General features: G+C 41.9%; 1 protein-coding gene across 1 annotated transcript in view; it reads right to left on the bottom strand.

Moving 5' to 3' along the window:
* Positions 1-12,702: 12,702 nt before the first annotated feature.
* MDFIC2 (MyoD family inhibitor domain containing 2) overlaps positions 12,703-18,524 on the bottom strand; it is a 48,051-nt gene continuing 42,229 nt past the window's right edge. The window contains exon 5 of the mRNA XM_032121188.1: positions 12,703-16,689. Within this exon, the coding sequence (XP_031977079.1) occupies positions 16,430-16,689 (260 nt within the window). The 3' untranslated portion in view covers positions 12,703-16,429. The remainder of the gene's footprint in view (positions 16,690-18,524) is intronic.

Here is an 18,524-nt window from a genome sequence, read left to right as displayed (position 1 = left end):
CAGTGCTTCAAATGGAGTGGGGAAGATATGCCTTATTGCCTTCAGACCTCTGGAAGCAGTTATGTGTATTAAATACTGGAATAACTCGATATTTTAAAAGCTTATACGCTCATCCAAGTAAAATGGGTTTAGAAGACTGCTGGGAGTTTCATTATTTTATGGCTAAATCGATACCCAGATTTATGCCTTTTGGACATAGAAACTTGAATTTAATTGAGAAAATGGATCTAATGAGGATAGACATTTTTTATGCAGGTGCCCTTGTTTAAAAACACACATGCACACCGTTCTGTACCACATGAAAAAAAAAGAACAACTTAGTTTTAAGAGCTGAATAGACCCACCAGAGAGAGTGACACACCCTGAAAACCAGGGAACAGGCAAAGAAAGAGTAATACTTCTGAGCTCCTGAGAATCCAAAGAATTTTTTGTTGTTCCTGAGTAAAAAATTAATTAGTTAACACAGAACAGCAAATTATTTTCCAACATACCAGAAAAATTAATGGCCAGATGGCAGTAACCTGGCCATCATAAATCAGCACTACTACTGATTCAAAAGCAGCATCATTATTTCTTATTTGCCCACTCTCTGGCAAATGCTTGATACTTATGGCACACTTTTCCTAATACAAGCTATTATCTATAGTGATGAAAATCAGAAGGAAGCAATATTCAATATATTTAGCTAAATTCTGCTCCCTGTATGGAATCAATTTTTAAAAAAAAGCCCCAGACAAGAATGTATGCATGTGCTTAATTTTATTCCTGTCTCCAAGACCAACTTTAGACCACATGCTTTGCCAAATCGAAGTCAAAATGCAGAGTAACCCCACTGACTTCAGTGAAATAACTTGTGATTCAGTCCCATATATTTGTCTCAGTATGTATTTCATTGGCTATAATAAGCAGAAACTATTTATGACACAAATTTCCTGGACTTTTACAGGCACAATTAGCACTCTGAAGGGCAGAAGAAAACTCACAGGAAAAGCTAAAAAGTAAAGAAACAGAGATGGAGAAATCATTAACATTTCATTTCTTCTATACATGTGCTCACGCACACACACACAAATGACTCTCCTCTGGGAATGTACACATCCTGAAAATCTAAATTACACACTGAGAAGAGGTTTGTGTTGCAATGTACTGCAAGAAATTTTCAGGTTTGTATTTGGCAAGAAATTAGCATTTACTACATAGAGAGACAACACGATGGAGTATATTTTGCTCTTTATGCTAAACTTCCATTGATTGCCATGGGAATATTCTATGTGTGGAAAGGCAATAGGAGCTGTGCCTTTAGCAGTAAACAACAGTGATAGTCAGAGATGTTTCTGTCTGCACTGAAATGAAGTGCTAATAAAAAAAATCTGTGTTCTTATTGTTTAAAACCCACAGTCGATAGATTTTTATTTTCCCTACTGACTTGAAGAGTAAACTTCTATAAACAAAATGTGACGTGCCTATGTTATTAAATGTAATTTAAATGAGTACTTGGAAAAAAACCCAAAGAAGCCTTTAGTGGAAAGACTCCAGGATGGGACTTGGAAAGTCTCAGGTGACACTACTTTCCTCTGTAATTTCAGGTATGGTCCTTGAGTTTTCTTTTCCTTGCAGAAATATCAGGGAGCCAGGTTCACGTGAGGTGCTTGGGACAGTGAGGGGACAAATTGTGAGGGGGCTCGGCACGGTGCCCACTGAGCTGCTGTGGCTGTGTGTCCCCATGCTTTGGTGACCCGTACCCAAACCAGGTTTGACCTGGAGAAACATGGGAGTGCTCCCTCCTCCCTCTCCTGAACTCCCTGCATGCCAACCAATGTCTGTTTTCCTTCCAGCCAGCTGGGAATTTTAATGACCATTAATGGGATTGATGCTTAGGCTTCATGGGTGATGCAGCCCATGGTGTGCCCTCTACCCACTCAGCTGAGCAGACCCGACATCACCTTCCTTGGCAGCCAGATTTGTCCCTGAGGTTACTGGCAGGTTTGGGTGCACACAGAGCACAAGAACACAGCCTGCAGCAGCAAACCCTGGGGAGAGGAGCCTGTGTGACTTGGTGGCCCTCGGGATCGCACTCCACGGTCCAGGCTGGCCCAAGCATCCACAAGTGTGCAGCTGCAGCTACCTCTGTAAATAGCTCCCAATAAAAATAAATTTCCAGAGCGAATAACTGCAGGCTGTGTGCTTTGTACCTATTACCTCTCGCTGTGCTGGGAGAAATTCCCCAGCAAGTCTTTCCCATTTTATTCGGGCGAGCAGGTTTCTATTGGAGTTAATGGCACGGCTGTCATGTACACTGAGCTGGATTTGCACAGGGTTTTGCCCCAAGTAATTTTATAGGCAAGTGCATCCTATGATGAGCTGATCAGATGTCCTGCACAACTGTACAGCTTTGTCCCATGACTCCTGTGTGAAGCCTGGCTGTTGCTAACTTATTCTGCAAGTGCGGTGTGCTCAGGAGGAATTAGCTGGTTTTAAAAATAGATTACTTCCTGTCACATCCCAGTATTTTTACTGAGTGTTTTTCACACTGATTTTCTGTGTCTCACTGATACTGACATTTCTGAAGGTTTTTTGGTTTTTTTTTTTTATAAACAGCATATTATTAGGGGAAAGAAAAAAACAACCCTGGAAAAAAATCTGTAAGGATAGTGCCAAGGAACTGTGAAGTGCTGGAAGAATGAATGTTTTTCTGCACTGATGCGGGTTGAAAATGGATCTAATTTTCCTGAAGTTTGCGTGAATCTGGAACACTTGGGGAAAGAAATCACTGTAATGACTATTAAAATCTTCCAGGTTGGTTGTGCCTGTATGATGTACTGCAAGGACCAGTCCAGCATCTCTGTGTCAGGGACAATTCTGAGGCAAACGAGTGTCACCCAGTGAAGGCTGACCTCTACACAGGGGATACAGGACCAGCCCAAATTCTAAACTTCTGCCATAACCTCACCTTAATGAACCCACTCACAGCAGTATTGGGGTGTAAACTATACACTGGAAGATAAAGGATACATTTTTTCCTGTCAGATTGTAATGGGATACTTGGAATGACTCTGACAGTCTCACCCTCTCTCCTTTGCAAAGAACACCTAGTGGAGGGCTACTCATCTGACCTCTCCTTAGAGAAGGAGGAGGCTTTCAGCTTCATGATTAAGTCTATCTAAACTGCTTAAAAAAGAGTCTGCACTTTCATGCTAGATCAATTTGCATTAGGTTTTTGCCAAGCGATTTTTTTTTTTCAGGCATGTTTTTTTGCTTTATTCTGTACATGAATAGCGTCCAGGTAAAATATTTTTAATTCATTTCAGGCTGGATTAGTTATTGGAAAAAAAGAGATATTTTTTTCCCTTGTTGTTACTTGATTTAATTAGTGCTCTGTTTTTAAAGTGGCAAGCCAAGCTTTGCCAAGTCTGGCTCTCTGACTCATGCTAACAGGGTTTTATAGCCCCACCTGCATCTAAAGCAGGAAAAAAGCCCCAAAGCTTTATTTTTAACTCCACGTACATACCTTGTCCATTCCATTAAAACACACAAACGTCAGCACCCTCTGCCTGTCCAGTGCTGGTCTGGGGGGGGAAGTGGGAACCCACCAAAACCACATCCTGAAAGATCTGTGGGACTTCACTGCTGCAGGCAGGAAGGGGACAGGCAGGGAGGCTCACTGATGTGCTGTGTTTGCTACGGACAGTGTGTAAGTGAGCCTGCAGGGGAGAGAGCTTCTATTTTTGTCTTATAAATTTTGTTTTTTCTTCTTCTCTTATAGGAACTTGCACGCCTCCAGAGGCAGGGCACTGTGTGGTTGGAGCTGGGGCTGCCTGCAGTGGTGACCCAAAATCTCATTTACTTACCCAACATCCATGTGAGAGCTGTGAATGAGGAAACGTGCACCTGCAACTCCCTTTTTTCCCCCTCTCTTTTCGCTTTCCCAACCCAAATTCTCTTTTGCACTCCTGGACCACATCCAGATGCTGATGGAGGCTGTTGGGACATGGATGCAGTTCCCTTCCCACCTCAATGCCCCTAAGGCAGGTCTCCCTCGTTCACCAGGAATCTCCATGCCTAAACCTTTAATCCCATTGGAAAAATGTTGTATTAAACATTGCTGAGTCTTTTTGCAGGATGGGGCCTATTTTGATGAATTTTTTCTGTTTGAAAAGGTTTGTGGTGAAAAAATGCTTTTTTCAAAATATGGAACCTGTCCATGTTTTGACTGTTAAATTTTTTGTTTTCTTTGAAATAGTCATTACTTTCCTTTTTAGGTTAAAACCAGTAAAAATTTGTAAGGTAAAAAAATTGAAGCAAGGGTTTCAAAATTACCAAAATTAGTGATTTGTTTAACTCTGCTTTTTTTTCCCCAGTGGTCAGCCCAGAAATACTTTTTTTTAAACAATCCCTCCTTTCTTCATCCCAAACAGGGAGAGAAAAAAAACCACTGTGAGGTCAAAACCTCTGACAAGGTGGGAGAACCCCAACTTCCCAGAGCAATCCTTCCATGAAGGTATTGGAGTCTGCTCCCCTAGAAGGTCCCAACCGCTGTGCTGGAGGGCTAGGGATGGGGAAGCATGCTCCAGGAGGTGGCTGATTCCTTCCTCCTGCATCTCCCAGGGCCAGGATAGCCTGGCACGGGGCTTGTCTGCTCACCCCATGCTTTGCCTCATCCCTTTGGCCTGTAAGGGCCCCAATCCTGCTCTTCCCAACGCCGCTGGCAACCTCCCCACTGGCTTTGGCAGGAACGGGCCTTTTGCTGTTGATTTTTTTCCCTGTCAATCAGTTACTTTGACATCTAAATGTCAAATGACACCACATGGCATTTTTTCCTTTTTTTTTTTTTTTTTTTTTTTGTGCTTGTAATTTAATTGCAAGTGCAAAATGGTGGGATCGGTGCGAAGGGTTTCGAGAGAATGTATCATTAGCAAATTCAATTAGCTGGCACTTGTGCCTGCTGGCATGGAGGGCTCTGACGGTGCCAGGGAGGCTGGTGCTGCGCAGAGGGGGCCACGGCAGCTCTCCCAGCCTTCCTGGCTCACCTTTTCTCCCTACCCTCCAGGAGCAGGAGAGCCGCCCTTCCTAAACAGCTCAGGAGAAGAGGCTGTTCAGTCAAATTCTCCCTCTGCAATGATAATAACACAAGAGCCTGTCCTGCTTCCAGGAATTGTCTTACTGTACCAGCAAATCAGCATTTCTTCAATTGTAACATCTTTCCTGGAAATAGTGTTACATGACATGCCCTCGCTGTCTGTCTCGGTGTGAATGAGAATACAGCAAAGCTCATGTTTTCCATTGTTGAAATACGAGCATAAATCTTTCACTAATGCACTGCTGTCTTTTATTATAACAGTCACTGCAGCAGAGAAAGGTACGTCAAATCTCTCCTTGTTGGTACAGTCAGTTGTTGGCATTGCCCTGACATGTTGTTTCTTTCCTTAAAATGGCTTTGTAAAGGGACTAAAATGAGTTGCTCAGCCTCTGGCAGCACCTTTGCGTGTTTTGACAAATCTGAGGCTTCAATGTTGTAGGTACAAAGGTTCAAAACAGCAGGGAAACAGAGCTGTAATGATAGGTTTTGACAAAAGTCAGGCCCACATCAGATGTGGTGGTTCTGGATCCCTTTATCAGGGCAGATCCTGCACTGACGCCTGCACAAGGTGCAGGAGGTGATGCAAGGGATGAGGCAGGACCTGGGAAGGGATAACCCTTTGGCTGTGGGATGGCTGGGACCATCCATCCTGTGCCTTCAGGATGCTTGTCCATCCTCTGTATCACCTGCTGATGCAGAGGAGCACGTCCTCCCTGGCAGTCACTTGCAGGAACCCTCACTCCAGCCTGAAGATGCCAGTTTGCAGGAGCTGAGGGTGAGGCACAGCTAACTCAAAATCAGTTGTTCTCTGCAAAGGACAGATCTGGGCTGACCCATGAGGGTCTGATGTCCCCCCCAAAAAGACTGCAAAGCATTTTGCATAGGTGTGAGGAAGCAGAAAGTGTTTGGCAAAGCTCCTTGGCATTTTTTAGGTTTTTAGGGTTTTTTTCTCCATGCTGCACAAGATATTTTACAGCCTTTGTGAGTCTGTAGAGAGGCTGGTTTCTGGCATGGGGTGTGCTGGAGGCTGCAGGCTGTGCTGGAGCCTCAAGAGTGCAGCTGGTCTTTAAAACCAGCTTTATAGGAAGGAAATTTTCTGGTCCCGCTGGAAGGAGGTATGGTCTTGTGACACTTAGTGGAAATATAGCAGGTTTAGTTTGATCAAATGGGGAGCATTTCCAAGGAAACATAAGTTTTTTTACAGTGTCCCAAAGCCAAGGCAAGTCCAAAACTTTTCAGTCCAATTGTCTTGCTTTCCCAGGCTAATTTTATGAGGAGGCCCTAAAATGTGAATGAGGAGTGATCTTGTTCAGCCTGAAAAATAAAATTAACGCCAGTATGAAAAGGGCTGAGCCCCAGAGAACCTCAAATGTCTTATTTTTTTTTAACGAAAGGATGCAAAAGCTCAGCTCAAGATGTAACTGAGGTCCATTTGGAATAAAGTATTTCATTCTTGCCTATGGATGCAAACACTTTTTTAGTGCAGTAAAGGAGAATAGTGATGCTCTTTCTCTTCCTTCGCTTGTAGGACTTTCTATTCTATCCTGGGACATTTTCCCTCAAACCTGCTATTTTTCTTGGGTAGGAAACTCCATCTCTCCCAAGTCAGCCTGTCCTTCCTTTTTTTTCCATTTTGTTCTTGGCACCGTTACAGTTCTCAGGCAAATTTCAACCAAATTCTGTATCCCACTAGCCAGGAACAAGCCTGGGCTGTGCCACCTCCCTCCTCATGACTGCTGGTCAGGTTTCTTCTCTTCCTTGCCAGCAACTTTGGAGTTCATCTGGAGTCTCTGCCCTTTCTTTTTGTGCCTTAAATGTGTTTTGATCCCCTCTCTTTCCCACTCCAACCCCACACACCAGCTCACCCTCTGGCTGCAGCCATTCCTGATACGTCACCCGTGGGGTTCCAGAGGGGTTGTTAAAGAGCAACGATGACAAAACCTGGCTAACCTGGCTTGTGATGGATGGTGCTGGTGGCTGCCAGCAGCAGCTGCTGTAGGTAAACCAGAACTCTGATATTTGTACCATTTAAGTTGCCTCACTCCCCTGAGTGAATCTCCACAGAGCTGCTCCTCTAGGTGTGACTGTTTAGGGTACAGTCCTCCCTGTAAGTTAGATATTCTTCCATAAAACAGATTTCAGCAACTACATTCAACTTCTATATATAAAGTTTCCCTCAAACCTTTTTCGAACTAAGTCCTGTCTCCTCCCTAGGAAGCATCTGCTCCCCATTGCCAAATTCTTCTGCGTTCCTGTCCCTTTGGTCGTGTTTTCTTTGAATCCTTTAAAAAATGTGCATTTTGGCTGTGCGGTCATGCCAGGGAGTGTGAGAGTTTGCACATTTCAAGCAGGGATTGGCCCATCTCGAATTGGTGCATCCAGAGAACCTGTCACAAGTTCCTTGAAGCACTTCTGCCTTCTGTTGCGCTGGCACGGAGCTGACGGGCGCTCATTTTGCATGTCTCGGCTCCGCGCTTGGCTGGGGAGGATATTTGCAAGGCTGGATATTTCTGGTTCTACTCCATGGAAGCCTTAAATGGAGTATTTGCTGTGCCCTGCCTCACGAAAAGGAGCCTCATAATAAAACTTTGAAGGCTCCTGTTCAAAACCCTGATGTCAGACCCGCCTGGGTGGTGGTTTGTCTCTCTCCTGGTTGCTGAAGGAGTCTCTGAATTTTTTGGCTGTTGCCATGCTCCTTTAGCTCCCCTGCAGCTCTGCTGGCTTTGCCTTACCAATGGCTTTCATAGGGCTTTTAATGCCATTTCCTCTCATACCGCTCAAGCCACTTTCTCCACATGGATTCAAAGATTTGGAAGTGGCTTGCAAGGTGGTTTGGACTAGTTTCCATTGTGCAGGGCTGCACTGATGCTGTTCCCTAAGCTTTGAACTACCCCACAGGGCTTACAGCTGAAAGTGTTTATGGTCTGAAACCCCAGAGCAGGTCCTTTTCCATGAACCAGTGTCTTTGGAACCTTAAAAGCTACATTTCTGCTAGTCCCCTTGGGACTTTTCCATCAGGTGGTGGCAGAAGGAGCCTGACTGATTAGCAAACACCAGCAGCTGTAGATCCCTATTGTGCAGCAGCAGCCTTGAGGTTACCAAACTAGCAGTGATAGCATGGGGATGCAGGTCTATCACTTGGCTCATCTGTCAGTGGTGACTTAATTAACTGGCACCTGGAATCCTCTTACTTACCCGAGTAAGAGGGAGAAATGACTGATTTAAAACCTCCTTTCTCCAAGTGGATGCCGATTTTGTGTTGCCATATAATATTACTGGTGCCTTCTGACCTTAAGAGGGAGGAATCTTAAGTTAAATATCAAGCATTTGGATCTTGGCAAAGTTCAGATTGCCAAAATGAAGAAATACAAATAGCTAGAAAGGCGACGCTGCGCCTTCCCTGGATGGCTGAACAAGTGCCATTAGCGCTTGAGTGTATTCCCAACTAGATATAAAAGGAATCGGGAGTGTTAAGGAAAAACAGAGTAAAGTGAATGCCTCTTACAGCTGTCGCAATGGGAAAGTTGCAACATTTGCTTGTAGGAAAAGATGCAGAAGCACACAGAGTACCTGTTAGCGCGAGCGGAGCCAGACTTGGGCAGGATTTCAAGTGTTACAGACACAATCCTGAAGGCTATATGCAGAGCAGCATGACTTTTCCATGATGCTGGTTAAGAAGACGTGCCATTGCAAATTTTTTTTTTTTTTTAAGGCTGCCTAAGTTTTCTTGGGCCTTTATAGAGCAGATGTAGCTTAGGAGTGTTGAGTGCGCTGGGGGACTGAACCGAGGGAACGGCATCCTTGGCTGTGTTATAAACACGGCTTGTCCCTTGGCTCCCCTTGCTGCAGATCAGGTTTCTAGCTGAGAAATAAAGTTTTCTGAGGGGGAAAAAATCCATCCTTGGTCTCTTTGTTCTGCTTTTCTGTGGCAGACTGTGCAGTCTTGTAGCGTTCCCTCTCTTGTCTGTAAAATTAGGAGCTCTCTGGCTCAGACGTTGTCTCTCCCATGCCTATAAACAGGGGTTGTGACAGAGCCACTATGCGCAAAACCAGAGTGATTTATTCCACCAGAGATTCTGGAGTTTGGGGAAAAATATTTGTTCAGATAGATTTTAGAAAATTAAAAACCTCATGCAGGAGGATTATCAAAGACAACTCTTTCTGGAATAAAAAAGGAAGGTTTCTCTTCTAGTTATGTTTTAATATTTTAATGGAATGGAACAGAGGGTTGACCTGAATCTCCAGGACTTTCCAGGCTTCCAGGCAAGGGCTTGGGTCATTCCTTTTTCTGTGGGCTGCCAAAGATCTGTGGAACTCTCCAGGGAACTGAGCAGTTCCCAATGCCCATGGTGCTGCAAGGTCTGTTTTAGCAAGTGATCCCTCTGTCATGAATAACCCTTTCACTGGAAAATTTATCCTCAGCCTCATCTGGGATGATTATACAGCTTCTAAGGGTATTAACAAATAGCATTGGTTCTGGCTTTGTCTTAAGAAGGTTTCTATCACAATTAATCTTTGCCTAGTCTCCATCCTTTTTTGTTTCTTGGAACATAGAGACATTGCTATTAATATCTGTGAGTCTAAATATGGATTTCTATTTGCACATATAGACCTAAGTGCACAAATGGACATTTTATCATGTCATACCATGCTGCGTCATATCATTTAATATAATATTGTGTGTCTGTAGTGAGAAGACACATTTTTCTGTCCTGGTTAGTCAAAGTGAAGCATCAAAGGTTAATTTCTTTCTGTCTGAAATTTGCACGAAGCAAGTTAGACATGGCTTTACTGTGCCACGATAAACTTTGCATAGTATACCTTGTATAAAGGTAAAATACATTTTCCATGACTTAAACCTTTGTGGATCGGTGCTATGCTAAGGGCAATTAGATTTAACATCCCTGGAAGCTCCAAAGCCATTTTAAAGGACTCGCTCTTTTGTTCCAACTCTAGCACTCAAAAAGACGGAGACATTTTTGGAATAGGTTTTGATGGACTTATATGAAAATTTATATGACTAAGAATTGGATTTGTTCCTCTGGAATATTATGGATTATTTTTATGTGGGAATTACATAAGTGTGCAGAGCTGCATGCAGTTGGCTTAATGTAGCTAAAAATATATATTCTGATTTCTATTTGGAAAGGTAGCTGGATTTTTCCAGCTTCCCCTCTCAGTGATGACTTTATGGTGTGTACAGGTTATAGATTACAGGAAAAATTGAAATGCATAGTAAAATCAAGGGGTTTAAAATGGATTAATATTTGATTATATCTTTGAGAAGATGAATACTGATGTGTGTCCTTCTCCACTCCTGATTTTGAACTGTGGGGAAATCCCTTACAAGCAAAACTTATATGAGAGAGACCACCTGGATGTAAACAAGAACAGGAGTGAGCAGCACAGGAGGAAGCAGAAACCTTTGGGACCTGGGGCAAAGGCTCATGCTGCTTTCATCCCATGGCTCATTTGCCTCTGGCGCAGCAGAAATCACAAGGATTACCCCGACAAGAGAAAACTTCACAGAGCGATTGGAGATCACAAGTGAGAAAAAACTGCTCTCAATTACATTGCCCAAAGATACCCATCTCCTTCTGCTTCTTAATCCTCTACCTCTCTCTCTCTAGCTCTATCTCCATACACATATATGGGAGACTTTGTTTGACACAGTAGTATCCAAAAAATGCTTATTGGAGAAAGATTTTTCCAGCTGTATTTTTGATTGAAAGCCTTGTGAAGCGGAGGCTGAACTCTCCTGTTCCAGAAGAGAACTCCTTAGAAAACCTGATCATTTTATTTAAAACTATTGGCTGTCCCATTTAACACCAAAATTTGGTACATTTTGCTTCACTCTCCACATGGAGCAACACCAGGTTACAATACCCCAAAAGCTTTTATGAAGTAGAATTATGGTTCTGTGGGCAGCTTTGCTGTTCCGTTAGAAGGGTTTGTGTGATGACTGTATCAAGTGATGCAGCACAGTGACTCTCTGAAGGAAAGAATGATGCAAATATACTGCAACAGAGATGAAGGGTGTTCTTCTAAATTATCTGCACATTTGTGACTCACCTAGAACAAATGCAGTATAAAATTGAGGAGCTGACAGGGTGCTTCCATCAGGTTTTTAAATGCTGTGTGAGATGGAACATGTTTTACAGCATAAAACCAAAATTCTGCTTTTGTTTTGCTTCTTCTGTATGTTTTCTAAAATGGACATGTCACTTTGGCTGTATAATCTTATCATATTTAGATTTGATTTAAATCCTGTCTTTTCTCAGCTGTGCTTGCTAATGGAATCATTCATGCTTTTTATACAGTTGATCTAATAATATTTTCTTCACTGCTCTCTGGCATTATTTTTTACTTTGTAGGAAGCGTGGCAAAACTGGCAATATAAATTGAGTCTGCATTTTAATGACATTGATGGTGATTTTTGCATGCATTTGGATAAGGTGGGGTTTTTTTCCCTCTTTTTGTACCATGGTCATTTCAATATACTGTGGTGTGAGCGTGTGAATGACTGGTTGATTTGCAGGATTCTCTAATAAGGAAGAAAACTTTTCCAATATTACTTTGCTGCTTAAACTGCTCTGTTCATGCAGGCCACCAATAGGATGTCCATGAGATATCTTCATTCTTCTTTCTTCATTTTATAAGCAATGTACTCCAGCGACCTGTGAACTTCTCTGTGGGAAGTCTCTGGTCCCTCTTCAATACAAGGGAAATGGTGTCTCCCACTGGAAAGCACTAGGAGATGGTAAGCCAGTGACTTTCAGCATTTTCTGATAGAAAGATTTTTCAGATTTCAAACAACAATTAGTGAACAGACTCTTCTCATATAGTGACAGTATCTTTTTTCTGGATACACTTAGAAAGAGGACAAATTATGGACTGTAACAATGACCGTCTCCACTCCATTTTATACTTGCACAGCCCCCATGATGACTGTAGTGACTGTGGGAGGAAGAGACACAAGTGTGGCCCCTCAGAGTGAGTTTTCTTCTAATTTTACCGAGCATCCAAGATGCCAAGTGCTACCTCAGGAGAGTGAAGCCCTTTACAGAGGTAGCAGATGCAGTTCGGCATTGCTCATTCTGTTGTGCTTCAACTCTGACCATGGAAGCACGAGCTCTTGGGACAGAAAGTGCTCTGTTTACACTCAGACCTTGGCATTTTTCCTAAGGGTACCAATTATAATGGTGTTTTTTGTGATATGGGCACACATCCATTATGAATTGGCTTGCACCCACCAACTCATTTTGCACAGGCCATGGAACATCCATCAGATGGCAACGATTCCCATTCATGTGCAATGTTAAGGAAATCTAGATCATTACCAGCAGAATAATGAATTCCATAGAATTGTTCCACTGTGCAATTATATGAGGTATGCTAAGAGAAAGGGCAGTTTCTCAATGAACTCCTCCTTTTTTTTTCCTAAGCCACAGGAATGATAGATTATTAATCATGATTAATGCTCAGTTACAGTGAATTATAGTGGAGCAGTGCCTGGAAATCCCAGTCTGCTTGGTAAACTCATTTTCTTGCATAATAGGAAACTTACCTTGCATTTAAGAGAGCCCAAAGAGATAAAGATGAAAGCGATGGAACCACCCATTTCATATAATTAAAAGAAAAATTTAATAGATACATACATTCTTAGTTTCGACACTACTGAACTTTTCTTGATACTGTACAAGCATAACAGGAGAAATACAATTGCAAACATCTTAATTGTTCCTGTATTTTGCTTTCTTCCTGAGAACCAAAGTCTTCTAGAGCTCAGCTGTAGCACTCAGCCTGAATCCCTAAGCAGCATTGGAGTTAAGGCAGAATTGTGCATTGTCTGGACATTTGGAAGAGGTTGATGATTGCTTGAGAGAGTATGAATGATCAAAGTGCTTTAGGAAGCAGAGGAAAGTTGAATGAGGTAATATAATATGTTCCATTCCTATACTTGGGGGTGTACATGGGACTCATATTGTACATGGAGAGTAAGGCACCGGAACGACATTATGGAAGGGCTCATGGTCAGTCAGACAACTTAATATCCTCTGAGATAACTCATCTTTAAACTTTTGCAAGCCCCCAGAGGCTTTTCCAATATTTAGCAAACATCAATTCCTCTAAAGTTTACATCCTAATCCATATTGTGTTCTGAGAACAGAGTGAAAGGAGGTGAAAAGACATTTTTGTCTCAAGGATGAGACTGCTGGGTCATTTCCAAGAGGAGATCCTTAGACAGCATCCCATGGTCCTTTCCTGTGGAAGGTAGCAATGCAGCTCTCCGTTATTCTCTCTGTCTCTCTCTTCCCCCAAGCAATCTGTCAGCGCATTTCTGGTGCTGGGGAGAGGCGTCGTGTCGGAGCGATGTTCCCGTTTGCAAAATGGGAACTTCTATTTGTTGTTCTCAGGAGCTGGTTTCACACGCTGACATCTCCCCGGGAGCACAGCTGAGTCCAACATGTTCCCAACAGCCATCCACCCAAACGCCTCCTACTCAAGCACCCAGACCTTCCTTCCCAGTAAATAAAAAATACAGAGACAGCCCCGAATTGTTCCAAATGTTTCGGTTGCACTGGAGTATCTACCCATGTTCAGATCTGATAAATGGGTATTTTTCTGCACCAGGAAGTCAGTTTAGTTTGGGAATAGGATGGCATTTCAAAGAGGAAACACAGTTTCTGGAATAGGTAATGGAAAAGTCTGATTGACTTTCTCTGGTGTCAATATAATTAAATGTTCAATGTTGGAATTAACAACTTTATGAGAGAAAACAAAGTTATCATAAGCTGCTGATTCTACTGTGTTGTATGAAAAAAACATGTTTTTCAAGGTTTCATTGCTTAAAAAGGTCTCAAAAAACCTACTTCCTAAAGCAGGGAACTGAGCAATGTGCCATTGTACACCTCAGGGAGGGAGATGTTGCTGTGTTATTTAAAACACCACCGTTCACTACAACAGCAGCTGGGACATCCTGTCTAATCATGGCTATACCTGTGACCATTGTAATTCTGTCTTTGACCTTACCTGTGTCCTATAGTAGACATGACCTCAGTAGGCCTTAATTTATGGATTACAACACGAAAAAATCTTTTGAATAATGATTCCTAGGAAAAGAGTTGAAAAAAATTCCACATTTCAGCCAAAAGTCCCCAGTACAGTTCCACACCTGAATGAGACTTCAGTTGCCATGAGTTATCCCAGTGTGGCCAATGTGTTTTTTCTTGCAGACTCAGAACTGGAACAAGACATCCTGGCTTGAAAGGCAAGTTCCCTATCTCTGATTCCCTCACTGACAACATTTTGGGGTATGCCACCCTCTGGTTTCCCCTCTTGGGCTCCTTCCAGCCATTGGACATGAAATCTCCCCTTTTGGAGAGTGGCATCAAGAGCAAGGACTGCCAATGTGCATCTTTATTGGTACTTCTCTAGGAAATGGTATGTGGAACAAGCTTTCTGCTTTTCTGACTCCTAAATGCCTCGAGTCAGAGTTTTTATTCACAAATACTCACATGCCACTTTGTCAAGGACAACTTGTGGTAGAAAGGATGGAATGATGCAAGCGTCCGTGGCCTGGTATGTAGCAGTGAGAGTTTAGCTTAGCTTTGGAAGATTTAAGATCAAAAGTCTGTGGGAGAATGCAAATTGAAGCATTAAAACTCAGCACTGCCCATCCTGGGGTGGGTGACCCAAACCAGTGCCTCCTGGAGGGCAGTGGGCTATGCTTTGGGGTTTGGGTCCAGACACAGCCAGCAGGCTGGTACTGGTGTGGTGATGAAGGACTAATGATTTTTTTCCTTTAGGTGACTACAGCTCATGATGTGACAATGTAAGATAAACAAATCTCTTCTATTCCCCACCAATGTCCTGGAAGGAGCACTGAAACGAGGTGTTCTGGGCTGCTCACTGCATTGCTGAGGTTTGCTGTCTTCTGGTCACTAGGTTTTGTAAGACACCTGGACAAAGGTTGTTAGTGGTTCTACTTCTTACTTTCTGATTTTTTGAAAATGTGAGTTTTACAGAAAGAAAGGAAAATCTCATTATTATTTTTTTCCTATTAAATATTCGTGCATCAGGACTACTCTGATTAATAAGCAAGTGGCTTCAATTATTTTAGAAATGCTTAATATCCCAGTATCTTGCCCAGGATCCTTGTTTGGGATTCCACAGGCACTTCTGCACTGAGATCAGTGGGGGGTTTGGGAGAAATTTTAGTGCTTATACAAAGCAAACACTGATTTTGGTGTTAGTCTATAAATACCGAATGGGAGCAAGCAACTCTGTATTTTTCTCTGTGCTTAATACCTGTGTTTTGCACCCTCAGGCAGCAGAATTTACATGCTTTCGTTGTCATGTGTAATGTGCAACATGTATTTCCTTTTTATCAATCAGACCTGCCATCAGAAAAGAGACAGAGGGAGTTTGAAAGCACAACCAGGATAGATACTGTCGTTTTGTAATCTTTGGTGCACAGGTGGAGATGCCTGTTTGCACTAGAATAGGTGGCAATATTCTGTTTCTTGCAGAAGTCTTACAAATGAAAATCAAGCAAAGGAGTTACTGGCTATCCACGGGGTAATTCTCCTCTGGAAGTCTGCAGTCAATTCCCATTTAGGCTAATTACACTTAAGGAGCCCTTTCCTATAACTAATGAACAATAGGCATAACCTGTTATGTAATAACAGGGCCAGCACATTAATACACTGTTGAATTGCACTACCCCATGAAAATGCTTCCTCCACAAAATTCGCTGGAGATTTTTAGTGACATTTGCTGTAATTACCAGTAGCATGGTTTCTAATTAATTTAATTTTTTTTTCTACCTATACTGGCATATAAGAGTGTTTCAAGAGATTGAATAAATAAATTTTTAATTATAAAATGATGCTATATCATAAATTATTTATAATAACCAACAATGTGTAATACATGTTTAGGTATGAAACCATTAGGAAGATGAACTAATATATATATCAGTCCTAAAATAATATCGTAATTTGTTCTGTGTTTATGAATGGGGAAATCCGTGTTTAAAGGAATTAAAGGTTTATAAAAGCCTTGGATTTACAGCGGCTAAAGCAGCGAGCACGCTTGGCACTTAGGAATTCTGTTGTCATCTATGGCAGAGAAGACCTTTTTTTGTCCTTTATTGGCTTCAGCAGTTTGTGATATCATGCCACCAGAATGGTACAGATATAGAGACCTCCAGGGAGGGAGCAGCAAGATGCACATAGTCCTCATTGGCAAAACCTCTGGTTATGATTAATATTTAAAAAAAAAAAAAAACCAAAACCTCCTTTGTAATTTGTCAGGTTGTTTCGAGGAATTTTGTCAATTATTTTCCTATTAGCGATAGCAGACTTCCGAAATCTCCATGGCGAGTTCCAGGCACTCCCCAGTCTCGTGGCAGGACTCAAAGAGGCTGCAATCAATGTCACAGTCACAGTTGCAGTCGTTGTTGCCGTGGTCTTCGTCGGAGGTCTGGTAATATCTATTGGATGGACAACAGGTATCTGTCAGCCAATGTTCACAGGTATCAGGCAGCATTATAAGAAAGTCCCAAAATTGGCAGAACAAGCAGGCCAGGATAAGTGTTGCGCATTCATCTAAGAGAAAGGAAAAGCAGGGAGATGTAAGAACAAGGGTGAGCTGAGATTACCCAGTTTTAGGCCAGTGTAGCTACACAGAAGTGAGAGGGGTGAGCTAAAAATACACTGATGATAAATACTTCTATAGAGACAAGTGAAAAGTTTATTTTCTATTTTGTTTGCTCTGGAAAAGCAACAGCTGCATGAAAATAATTTGAATGAAAATATCCTGTGGCAGTGACATCCAGAAGAACAAGCCCTTTAAACCAAATTTTATCTTCTCATGCTCGGACAGCAAGGAGGCTGGAGAGGCACAAGGACCTGGGAGGGGACACAGCCAGGACAGCTGACCCTAACTGGCCAGAGGGATATGGCAGACCATACGGCATCAATTTAAATTAGGGAGAAAACAAGCATGAGTTTCTGCTTGAAAACTGACTGGGCATCAGTTGGTGAGTGGTGAGCAATTGCAATGTTTGTGTATTCTAATTATTTTATCACTATTATTATTATTATTATTATTTTCTTACTTTTCTGTCCTATTAAACTGTATTTATCTCAATCCATGAGTTTTCTTCCTTTTACCCTTCTGACTCCCCCATTCTGCAGAGGGGCAGTGAGTGAGGGGTTGCATGGGGCTGGGCTGCTGCCCAGGATTAAACCATGACGCCAGCACAGGTGACGCTGCAGTTTATTTTCATTTTCACAAGAGTTTACACTAAAAAAGTTTAATGACCACCAAGGACAGGAAGGGAGAGCAGGTCTGGAGAAGAGCATTCAGACAGGGCAGTGTGCTGGTCGAGTCTCAGCTCAGGGTCCTGCCAACTACCCACTAAATGTGGTTCTCATTTTTTTGTTCACAAATGTCAATTTTTCAAAGGAGTCAAAAGTTTGGAAAATAGATCATGTAGGATGTGTGTCTGGAGCCAGTGAATATTCCTGAAAACTTGGTCACCATGACTAAAACTCTGTGCTATGTTTGTGCCCTCCAAAAATCAACTAATTAACTCCCCATCCCTCAGCCTCCAGCATCTGGGGAGACTGCTCGGGTGCAGCAGGTGTGAGATTCCAACTGTGTGAATCCAGTTGGAGCACAGACCCAGACCTTTCCTTTTTTTTTTTCCCTTCTTGTTTTTGGAAAGGAAAAATGCCTTCAACAATATGAATGTCTTTTCATTGGTTCTTTCAGGAAAGCATATGGTTATAACCACATTTCTTGCCCTAGGATGACTAACTGTGAACTCATTCAACTGCATTGGTTCTGTTGTGGCATTTTCTATCTCACGTAACATTAAGTTCACTGCCAGGAAGTTTCCAGAATTATGCTCTTTTTTTTTTTTTTTTTTTTTTTAGAAAGCTTTCTTGATGAAAAACAAAATTAAAAAAAAAACATTCCAACTTCTTTATTAAGAAAAAAAAAACAACGGCAGTTAAAGCAGGAAGCAAGAATAAATAGCATATGATTGAACTTCTTTCTAAGTGGCATATCATCACCAATGTTATCAATTTTAATACTTATTTAAATATGTCAAGATCTATTTAGGTTCAGACAAGCACAACTAACTTCTAAGTCAGTTCTGTTGAATAAGAATGACTAGATTTCAGTGATACTTAGTAAATTCATTCTTATATTTTTTTCTAGCTAAATGAACTGAAATAATTATAAAATTGAAACATTTAATAAGGTGACACCACTGCATTTAATTGTATGAAATTTACAGTGTAGAAAATGTAATCATTTTATCCAGTAGTCCTTGGTGTAATTAAGACAATTCTTTTTAGATCTCTTATGTTTTTGAAATTTCCTTCCTATACATAGATGTGAGAGACAGAATTCAAAATTATGTCTTAAT

Source organism: Corvus moneduloides, chromosome 11, assembly GCF_009650955.1.
Source record: "Corvus moneduloides isolate bCorMon1 chromosome 11, bCorMon1.pri, whole genome shotgun sequence".
Classification (NCBI taxonomy): domain Eukaryota; kingdom Metazoa; phylum Chordata; class Aves; order Passeriformes; family Corvidae; genus Corvus; species Corvus moneduloides.
Note: the sequence above shows the minus strand (reverse complement) of the source record. Positions and strands in the feature narration are given on the sequence as shown.